Raw genomic sequence first — 11,281 nt, forward strand, 5'->3', positions numbered from 1 at the left:
AGGGGTGCACCCACACACTGAGACAATGGGGATGTTCTATCGGGAACTCACCAAGGCCAGCTGGCCTGGGTCTGAAAAAGCCTGGGTTAAAACCGGTCTCACTGAACATAGCGGACAAAAAGAAAACTTTCTTATGCAGAATGGTTCTACTTTTATTGTCATGGGAAAAGCTTTTCCAAGTTCAACAGTAATGAAAACGCCGTTTTTTGCTGACAGCTTCAGCAACGAGTTTCTGATGCTACAGGGTAGGTGGACAATCCCTGATCCGGAAAAACACCCATGGGGGGCCGCCCCCCCCCCTTACATTGAGGGCGTGGCCTTGAAGCCTCGCCCCTCTGTTTCGCGCGCAGAAAGTTTCACACGTCCCGCCTCCCGGGGCTTGAGGTCGTGACCTCTACCCACGCCCCCTCCACCAGGCACCCAGAGACCCGGCAGACAACTCCGGGGGGCGGGGCCTCAAGCCTCGCCCCTCCGCTTCCGGAACTTTGCCCGCGTCTCTGAAGCTCCGCCCCAGCCCTTGAGGGCGTGGCCTCAAGCCGCGCCCCTCCATCGCGGGGAGATTCACCGCGCGCGTTTCCGCCGCGCTGCCCCAGGAGTTCCAGCGGCTCGGGGGCTCCGCGCGACGGCGGGGTCCGGCGGTGCCAGCGCGGGGTGGCTCCCGAGCAGGGCCTGACCTCCCGCCCTCCGAGGCGATGCCGCGTAGGCCGCCGACGGTCCGCTCGGGGAACAAGCCTTCTCCCGCGCTCGCCATGGAGCCGGCTGACGACGGGCCCTGGGCCTACAGCCGCGCGGCGCTCGCCCGCCTGGAGAGGCTGCTGCGCTGCTCCCGCTGGTAAGGACCGACCTGGCGACCCGGTGTCGCCTGCCTCTCCGTGGCCCGTTCCTGTCCTTTCCGAGGGGCTTTCCGGTCACTCGCCGCAAACTGGGTCCAAACGGCACTTTTCGAATTTTCGCGGGAGAACAGCCGTAGGGGCGTGGCCTACGACGCTCAGGTCGCTGGCCCCTCCCCGAAAGTGACGCTCCGAGCTGGGTGGGGCTAAGGCTTTGGGGTCTGTGGCTTGGTGTTTTGGGAAGGTGGGCACCCTGACCGACCCTTTTCCGAGTAGCGGCCTCGGCGTGTGGGAGAGCGGGCGACCGGGATGGTGACCTGGCTAGAGCTAGTTTGACGGCGGCAGTGCGGCGGGCATCGCAGTTTTTCCTGAGTTGGAGGATTAAGGAAGTGTACCACTCTTGCTTCTCCAACACGCCCACGCCCTATCAAGGATTTTATTCGGTCCAAAACACCTTCTTGAGTGGTACTTCCTTACCTGTAGCTGTTTGTTGAATACGACCCCGGAAGTGCCCCTCTCTTCTCATTTTTCTCTTTGGAAGTACTGAATGTTGAACCTTCAGCCTCTAGTACTGAATTACTGCAGTGTTAAACAGCAACTGTTTTTTTTAAAGTCAGACTTAATTGATACCGAATTTTGCACTTAACATTATTATTATTATTTGCAAAATGTAACTGTTCGAAAGGATGACAATACACTCCTTAGGAATCTGGCAGTTTTGTTAACATGAAGACATTCTGAGCTGTGCTTTTTTTTTTTTTTTTTTTTTTTTTTCCTGAAGCATACGGGTTATCCTTCTGGGCATAGACATTATCTGAAACTGTACGTCTAGTCACAATAGCAGAAGCCCATGTTGGCTCACACTTTAAATAGTCGAACCAAAGGCAGACACTTAGATGGAAATAGCATTTCACTTAGAATGTATCAGACCACTTAAGCTCAGGTTCCAGCCACATCTTTGATCTTCTCTATACCTCAGTGATACTGATTTGTTCATCCATGTGTTAATAATGAACATTTATTGAACACTTAAGGCATACCTGTATGGCTTCTGAGTAAGAAGTCATTAGTAAGCAAAGCAGACAAAACCCCCAGTGTTTCTGTCACTCCCCCTCAGGGATTCCAAACCTTCTATTTGGGAGAGGAAAAAGGAAAACTAAATGTAATTATGCATGTAAGTCGCTTTCCTGTGGTGATTATCGTAAATGGTTAAAAAAAGGTGATGAACCGTTTCCATATACTAGGTAAAGTGTACCCAATCTATAGATTATCCTAAAATTAAGCAGTTTCACTGTTTAGCACCTGCCAACTATTTCTTTACTATCTAAATTAAGCAAGCTTACTGTAAGAGTCAAGAGCCTGAAGATAGACAGCAGTAGTTAGGCCAGACTTAAATCTCCCATCCAATTGGCCAGAGAATACTGGACTTCTGCTCTCCCCTTTTTATTACTATTAGTGTATGAACCTAGTATGTGGTAGATGAGCTAAACTATTAGAGGGTCTAATTTTTTCCTCTGCAGTGTCAGCAAATATTACTTAGGTTGCGGCCCCAAAGAGTCCGTTTTCTTTGTTTAAGAAGGTGGCTTGTGCCTGCATCTAAGCTCTCTGGAGGCAGTCAGTTACAATCAGATGACTCTTCTACATACAGTTCCAGGCCAGCCAGGGCTACATAAACAAAAATATAAAAATGATTTTTCTTTGAAGGTGTAGAAAAGCAGGCTGCCGAGAAGATGTTCTATGCCCTTGCCATCCTACATCCAGCCCTTTGCTGCTGTCACCTCCTTAGCACTAGGATTATGGATTTAAGCTGCCATGCCCAGCTTCACACTCAGTTTTAACAAAGGAAACTTAGGTTTAAAGATGCTTTGGGCATACAGGTTTATGGTGCAGAGGAAATGACCTATGTCACATTGGGAGTGCTTTTTTTTTTTTTTTTCCCATTTTGCTGTCTCTTAAGCTCTCTGCCCCCCACCCCCACCCCTCTTGCTAGAAAAGGGCAACCTAGGTTGGTCTGCGGCTTGCTTCGGCTCAACATCATCCAGAGTGTCATGTTATTTGAAATTGTGTATGTCCTTTTACAGAGCTTCAGAGTCGTTTCCCCACCCCCCCCCACCCCCCCAGTAGGCTGGTGATGATTGCCCCATTACCCTCACACTCGGCTTGCAGCTGTCATCTCTCTGGTGCTCCCAGCTGTCACCTGTCTTGTGTAGCACATTGGATCTGTTTTGTAGCCGGCAAGACTTGCTCTTGCAGTGGATTGCTACATTACAGGGCATCCTTTCCTGACCTTTAACATGATTCTGCCTTCAAGGTGAAGCTGGTGAAAGTAAAGTGTTCAAGAGGTCAGATGTGACATTTGTTTTAGGGCCAAGCCTCACGACCAAACAGAAGCTATTTAAACATTGGGGAAAAGGAGGCCGGAAGACCTAGTTGTTAGAGGATGCCAGAAAGGAGGGTAACAGGGTGTTCCGAGGGAAGCAGGAAATGCATATAGGAACTGCCTTGTCAAAGCTCCAGGTGTCCTTCCTGTGGTGCTCTTTGTGAATTAAAATTAATTAGGTACTTCCTGGCATATTTTTGGGGTGAGGAGAGTTGGGCTTTTTATGCCAATTGTATTTTGAGCATTTATGTCACTTTAGAGAAGATTAAAAAGTAATAACTTTGAAGATAGTTGGTTTTCTTTTTTCAAGTTATTCCTTATTTAATAGACAAAAATTTCATTTTACATGTAAGTATATATACATATGTGTGTGCCCACACACATGTGTCTTTTGAGACATTCTCACTCTGTGGTTCTTAGTACTCACTGTACCCAGGGTGCCCTCAGACACATAGTGATCCTTTGACTCAGCCACCTAAATTTAGATGTGAACTTGGCTTTCTTTTATGTCTTTTTTGAGGGGGAGGGTTGAAGTACAGGATCATGTTATGTAGTCCATGGGGACTTTAAACTTGGGGATCTTACTGCCACAGTCATGAGAGTTCTAGGATCACAGCACTATTCATGGATTCTAGAGGCAGGGCAGGTTGTTGAATTGTTAAAGTGTTTGCTGTACCAGCATGAGGACTTGAATGCAGATCCCACCTCACATAAAGTGAGGTTGGCTCTGCACATCTATAACCCCAGTGTGGGGGCGGAGTGGAGGGAGACCATCTGGCTGAAATGGTTATTTCCAGGCTAAGTAAGATTGTCTCAAAAAAGTAGTGAAATGATTGAGGATGATATCCTACCATTAGCTCTGGTCTCTGTATGTGCCTACATATGCATATGCCACACATATATACACCATGCTTTTAAGTATACATACAAATTAGAAGACATTATTGGATAGACACCCATCATCCCAGTCCGCCCAGGTTTTTCAGATCTTGGGTCAGTGTTATTATTCTTTGTTTACTTCATTATTTACCTAATCTTAATAAGATTGCCTGTTTTATACTAAATGGCATATAAATATTCCTAAAATAAAGCTTAGATTTCCTGCTGCAGCACTGAACTTTTGCCTTTCTTTAGGAGTTTTGAGTCTTCAGAGTGATTCTTACAGGCCAGTGAGCCTTAAGTAGGATGATTGCTCCCTCTGGTTAGCTGTGGCACTGGTTGGTTATTCATTAGAACAAGAAATCACCAAAGCATAGTAGCAGCAATGCATTTTCTACCCTTAAGGCATATGTGCTCAATTTTAAGGAGTGTGAGGGATACGCAGTTCAGGGTAAGTGATGATGAAGGTCCGAGAGATGTAGAGGAGGGAACTTTGCTTAGGTCGTTATGGTGGAGGAAAGCCACATGGGCTTTACAGTTGTACCTTTGAGATGTGGGTAGATTTTTATTAATAGAACTGTTGGCCACAGTGGTGGAGATGGTGGGATATTAGCAAATGATTTGTGTGCTAAGAATGGTAGGATACGTGAGAGTGGGTGAGATGATCTGGGAGTTAAGGTCACTTAGATCTCGAGGGATAAGAGCCTAACAACAAAGTGTCCCTTTAGTTTGCATAATTAATGCTCCAGTTTGCTTCCCTGTTGTTGTGATTAACACCATGACCAAAAACAATTTGGGGAGAAAAGGATTTATTTCAGATTATATTTCTAGGTAAGGATCCCTGTCCAAGGGAGACCAGGGCAGGAAACTCAAGACAGGAAATTAGAAGTGGGAACTGAAGCAGAAACTATGGAATACTGCCTGCTCTGTAACTAGAACTTAGCTGACTTATCTAGCCCAGGACCAACTGCCTAGGGATGGTGCTGCCCACAGTGAACTGGGTTTTCCCTGTCACTTGTCAATCAACACAATAGCCAATCTGATAAAAGGTGGTTTTTCAATTGAAGCTCCCTTGACTGTATCTAATTGACAATTAAAAAAACAAAATCAAGCCAAAAGTGAGCTAGAACAACTCACTTCCTAAGGAAAGCTATTCATGTGGGCTCCTAGAATTCTGTTGTCCTTAGCTATCAAATGATGAATGTAAATGAATTGACTTTTAAAGCTGTCTCCAATTTACAGATTTCATAATTGTCAGTATTGTTTAAAGCTTTTATAAAAATTAACATATGTGTAAAGAGGGACACAGATAGTGTCCAGTTTGCATCATATCCTCCAGTCTAGAGTTCATTTATTCATGGGATTTATTTATGTGTTATTTTACTTACTTTCTCGATGTCTGCCTCCTTCAGTTATGGTATAGTGCTCATAAAGATAGGTTCATGTTTTTAGTCACAGTGCCAGATATAATGTTTCTTAATGCTAAAATAATGAATGAAGAAAACTAGGTCAACTAGGTCCCAGTTTCAAAGTGGTGATACCAAGATGACCTACTTAATTCACCAAGAGCACAAGAGAATCCTCCATTGGTTTCTAGTGTTAATTACCAATACTGAACAGTGGTTAAGGCCTCAAGGCAGCTGTACATGTAGATCAGTCTGACTTCTGAGATTCAGAATTAAAACTACCGTAAATGCAGTCCCCTTATGAATGAAGGCCCAGTTGGTGTTATAGAGGGCTTATCAGACACATGGGACACCTTTTATTTTACTTAATTTTAAAACAGAGTCTCATTGTGTTGCTCAAGTTGGTCTCAGACTCACAGATCTCACTCCTCAGCCTCCCTTATGGCGGGACTGCCAGTGCATTCTACTGAGAGCAGCTGGATGCCCTTTCTTAGCGAAGATGTTACCGGTAAGCAGGTCTGGGCTCAGAGGACACATTGGAGAGTGACAATGGGTACATGCAAGAGTTACTTCCATGTGATTGAAGTCTATTTCTAGAGATGAGAAGGGAAGAGAGGAAGGACTAGCTGTGAGCCTTGAAATCCAGCATTTGAGTGTCAGATGAAAGCGATGAGGCTTTTAAAGAGCCAGAGCAGCAGTTGCTTAGATGTTGTTTTACTTTGGAGGGAAGGGAAGAGAAGATAGACACAACACTGTTGAGTCAGGTCTACCTGATGGTCACTGGGGCTTGTGTAGAGCAGCTTATCCTAGGATAGGATCTACTATAATTAGTCATTACTGAAATTCTCTTGTGCGTTTACTTTTGTTATAATTGCCTCACTCATTCAACATTTGCTGACACTAACAATTAAATACAAATGTAAAGTTTTCCCGCGTGATTTGTCTGAATCTGACATATATAATAGTCACAAAGAGACTCTGGCCGGGAAGCAGATCAGTGCCTTGCTCAGCCAACATTAGAGAAGCTTCCTTTCTGCAGCAGATGTGAACACATAGAGACCCACAACCAGACAATATGCAGAGAGTAAACACCTTGCCTCGGCCCAAAATGTCTCCATCAAATTCCTCCCCTCAGGGTTCAGGGAACTCTGTGGAAGAGGAGGTAGAAAGAATGTAAGAGTCAGGGGGGATGTAGGACACCAAGAAAACATGGCCCTCTGAATCAGCATGAGCAAAGCTCATAAGAATTCAGAGACTGCAGCAGCATTTAGAAGGCCTGCATGGGTCTGCACCAGGGTGCTTATATTATGGCTTCTGGTTTAGTGTTTTTATGGGATTCCTGAGAGCGAATGAATATCTCTCCATCTATATCTTTTTCTTGCACCATATCTTGGGTTCTTTCCCTTCTGGTTGTTTGTTTTGTCCTATTCTGATATTTATATTTTATTTTATCTTATTATCTTCCTGTGGAAGTATGTTTGTTTATGAGAGACAGAAAGGGGGTGGATCTGGGTGAGGGCTGGGGTGGGGAAGAACTGGAGGAGGAGGAGAGGGAGGGGAAACTCATCAGGATATATTATGTGAGAAATAAATCTCTTGAATACAAGGAAAGAAATAATCTCAATGAATAGTATGCTTAGTTGGGCATGATGGCTTATGTCTATGATCACACCACTTGGGCGGTAGAATGAAGGCGTAAGTCATAAACAATGCCACACCAGTTTGGAATTATGATTAATAGGGTGGTATTTATTTAAAGAGGAAAAAACTTACAGATCACCGTCCCAGACAACAGCCCTCTGTGCAACCAGGAAGGGAGTCTATTCTGCGGAGCAGGAAGTGAAGAGAGAGAGAGCGAGGGAAGTAGCCGCTTTTTTAAAGGGAGAGAGACCACGCCCCAATGGGCTGGTATCTCAGCAGCTATTGGTTGGAGGAGCGGAAGGACCTCCCGCAACAGTAGAAGCAAGAGCAAAAGAGGTAAAGCCACCGAACAAGTACTGTATTGTTCATTTGCCTTTTACCTTACTAGAGGCGCCACATATTCTCTTAAAGGGAGATGTAACAAGTTGCTTAATTGGCTTGAAAAATTTGTACAATTTCATGTTAAACACACTGATCAACAACTTAAAAATACATTGAGGATACCTTAACGTGAGCGCATTGGAGTTTTTTTCCATCTAATGTTAACTAGCAGTTGTTCCTCATGGGAGTTTAGGAGAGCCATTCAGTTAAATACTTCTGCCTCATTAGTATACTCTCAATTGAATTCAGTTTTCCTTTGTAAAGAAAATTTTATCAGTACGATTTTTTTTTTTTTTTTAGAATTGCTTGTTCTCACTGTTTAGTTTGTGCCTAAGTTGTGGTGCATGGGTTGCTCTGATCTCCTCATATGCACTATGTAGAAAGTTAGAGAAGTGTGAGTGTAGTTGAGAGTTGTAAAGCTGAGTTTTACAAAGGTATGGAGAGTTGAAAGCTCTCCTTATGAAGTAAGTGTCTTCTGCATTTTCCTCCTTCCTAGTGTACTCATAGGACGTGGGTAAAGGTAGAGTGAGGAATTTTTGCCCAGTCTTCCATTTGCTTCATTCACTAAGGGTTATTGAGATCCATGCTAGGTGGTAGGTAGGTAGAAGGGATTGGGGAACTTAAAACAAACAAACAAACAAAAAAAGGTCTCATGTGAAAGGCTATAGTGAATTTGGAAATAAGGAAATGAAAATCTGGCAGTTAAAATAAAAGTGCTTTCAGCATTCAATTCCAGAGCCCCAGTTAGATGCCATTGCTGCTCTTTGGAACTTTAGAACATTTTTTTATCTCCCTTAAGTCTTATATTCATTTGTTTGTATAATACCCCAGTAGATTCTAGTCCCTTAGGAAGGAATAACAGTCAGTTGAGTGGTTTTCACATGCCTGGTAACTCTCTGCTTGTGTGTTTACTGTCACTTCTTATGTTCCTGTACAGTGTTTGAATAGTGTGTGGACAGTGTCAGATCTTCATATTTGTTGTATAGAAGAAAGTGTATTCTAGACTTGGAGAAGAGTTTAGGCGAAGTTGGGGCTAGAGCTGGATGCAGAATATGGGGGAAATGTCACAGACATTGGCCCAACCATGGCAGAGCTTCTGCTGGGAGCAACAAGAAGGGTCATACTGCATAATTCCAAAGGGCAGTGTCATGGTAAAATCGTATTTAAAATGATACTCCTGAAGGAATGATAAGGTGGAACCTTTTCTGGTAACTCAAGATCATCAGTGCTTGTGTATCCTTTAAGAGATTTTCTATGTGTGCCTTCAAATGAGACGATACTGTACATGAAGTAATAAATAGCTTAGTCATTACCTTACTGCAAAAGGTTTAAGTTGTTTGTTGTCTTTTGTAGTAACACACAGTACTGGAATGAGTATTTTTACCATGGTTTTAAAGGCTTATGCATGAACACAAAAGCTTGCAGTGAATATGTTCTTTATCTCTCACCTTTCCTGAGGTCTGTAATTTGGGTTCAATTTATTTTTTACCTCTAGTATTCCCAATAACATTTATATTCCCCTTTCTAGGTTGTTTTCTAGCTTAGATACTATTTCTTTTCTTCTAACTTTTAAAGCTGAATTTTCTTATTCTGTATTAACCTTGCACTGTAGAAGGTAACTGGGTATAGCATTCAAAGTCCAAAGTAATTTCCCATTATTAATTAAGTCTTCACTCCCCTAGTCTTTCAAATCTCTTACAACCTTTGAAAAGTCCTATGTGCTGATTTCTTTTTAAACAGTATGTATGGCATTTTAATTGGATTTCTTTTTCATATTTTGAAATTTTCAAATAGTTTCATCCTGAGGCCTTTAAGGTAGCAAAGACGTTTTACTTTTTCAATGTTTATCTTTAGTTTTGAGGATTTCATACATATATACAATGAAATATGATCATGGTTATCCCCTATTTTCCCCCTCCAGTTCTTCCTACACTCTTCCAACCTATCCTGCTTCCAACATCATCTCTTTAAATTTTTTCTTTCAGCCTATTAATTTTCTTTTTTTTTTTTTTTTTCCGAGACAGGGTTTCTCTGTGGTTTTGGAGCCTGTCCTGGAACTAGCTCTGTAGACCCTTATATGCATGAGTGTGGAGCTGTCCACTGGAGCATGGGAAACCTACCAGTGGCCACACCCTCAACTGATAAGCCTCTCCCTTGGCAAGTCCCTGTATCTTGTTAGTAAGGCTCTATTGTTTCTTTATCTCTGAAAACTTACCTACCTAATATTTGATGTTTTTAAGTTTCATTATTTACAAGTATCATTTTCAACAGAAATTCCTGAAGCTTTAATAATTGAGTTAAAGTTGGATGTATTTAAGATTTTGATTAGTATCTCTTAGTTGTAAGGTAAAATTCATTCATTCTTGGTATCTTCTTAACCACAGGTTTGACCTTGACATAGTTGAACTCTACTTCTGCAGTGTCCGCCTTATATCCTCCCTTGAAGTTGGCCTTGCCTTCTTTCCATTTGGCCATCACATTTCCCTTACTGTTCTTTTCCCCAGAACCCATACAGAACTCACATTTCCCATGTCTTGTCTCATTTGTTAAAAGCCTCATAGTGGTCTATCCTACTAATTAGAATAGTTCTACTGGTCTATTCATATATATATGCCACTGCTAATTACATGATAATATACCATTGCTAGGGTGAAGGGTAAAAACTGTAGAAAAGGTTCAGAGTTACTTTAGGAAGGAAATAGGAGGCTTAGAAACAGAATGCAGACATTGAATTTAGTAGTACCAGAGAAAGCCAGGAGTATGTGGACTGATTGCATGGTGGAGATCTGCTGACATGGAGGGTAGGAAGTGAAACAGCCAAGGCCATGCTAAAGTAGGCAGGGAGAGGTGGTGTAAGAAAATGAAGACTCAGTGGAAGGAGAGGCTTCAGGAAGAAGAGGTTAGTGTAACTTCACAGGGAAGTCAAGGAGGAGAAAGAACCCAAGGCTAAAATGGTTAGGATGGACTCACTGGTAGAGCATTTAGTTCAGTTGGGGGACATTGTAGAATGGGTGGTGGGGACCAAATACAGAGATTTTTAGGTTGAAGGGGAGGTTACCTGTCTTAAGTTTTCTATTGCTGTGAAGAGACATCATGACCACAATTACTCTTATAAAGGAAAACATTTAGTCGGGGTGGCTTATAGTTTCAGAGGTTTAGCCCATTATCGTCATGGCAGGACAAGGCAGTGTGCAGGCAGACTTGCTGCTGGAGAAGGAATTGAGAGTTCTACATCTTGATCTGTAGGTAGTAGGATGTGAACTGTGTTACTGGGTGTAGCTTGAGCATAGGAGACCTCAAAACCTACCCCCACAGTGACACACTTTCTTCAACAAGGTCATATCTACTACAACAAAGCCACACCTTCTAATAGTGCCACTTCCTATGGGGACCATTTTCTTTAAAATCATCACATTGCCTGTGTATGCTTACATGTGAGTGAAAGAAAGGTGATTGATTCTAACAGTGATGGCCACAACCTTTAAACAGGGAAGGTATTGGAGCTTGAGAACAGCCCATTGCAGGAATGAAGAGTACCTGAGGAAGAGTTTCTCCTCTGAGAGTGTTGCATTAGGAGCGCAGGGCTGCGTCCCCGGCACTCGGCCGCCTGCATGGCTAGCTTATGCCCAGAAATAATTACACGGAAACTGTATCTTTTCAAACACTGCCTGGCCCATTATCTGGAGCCTCTTATTGGCTAGCTCTTACATATTGTTCTAACCCATTTCTAATATTCTATGTAGCCCACGAGCTGGCTTACCAGG

General features: G+C 43.1%; 1 protein-coding gene across 2 annotated transcripts in view; it reads left to right on the forward strand.

Annotated features, from left to right (window-relative positions):
* The first annotated feature begins 479 nt into the window (after positions 1-479).
* Bard1 (BRCA1 associated RING domain 1) overlaps positions 480-11,281 on the forward strand; it is a 68,186-nt gene continuing 57,384 nt past the window's right edge. The window contains exon 1 of one of the 2 annotated variants that reach the window (XM_050154269.1): positions 480-832. In XM_050154269.1, coding sequence (XP_050010226.1) covers positions 693-832 — 140 coding nt within the window. In that variant the 5' untranslated portion in view covers positions 480-692. The remainder of the gene's footprint in view (positions 833-11,281) is intronic. The other variant, XM_050154268.1, reaches the window with a different exon arrangement.

Source organism: Alexandromys fortis, unplaced genomic scaffold, assembly GCF_014885135.2.
Source record: "Alexandromys fortis isolate MF-2015 unplaced genomic scaffold, M_Fortis_MF-2015_v1.1 scaffold_40, whole genome shotgun sequence".
Lineage (NCBI taxonomy): Eukaryota > Metazoa > Chordata > Mammalia > Rodentia > Cricetidae > Alexandromys > Alexandromys fortis.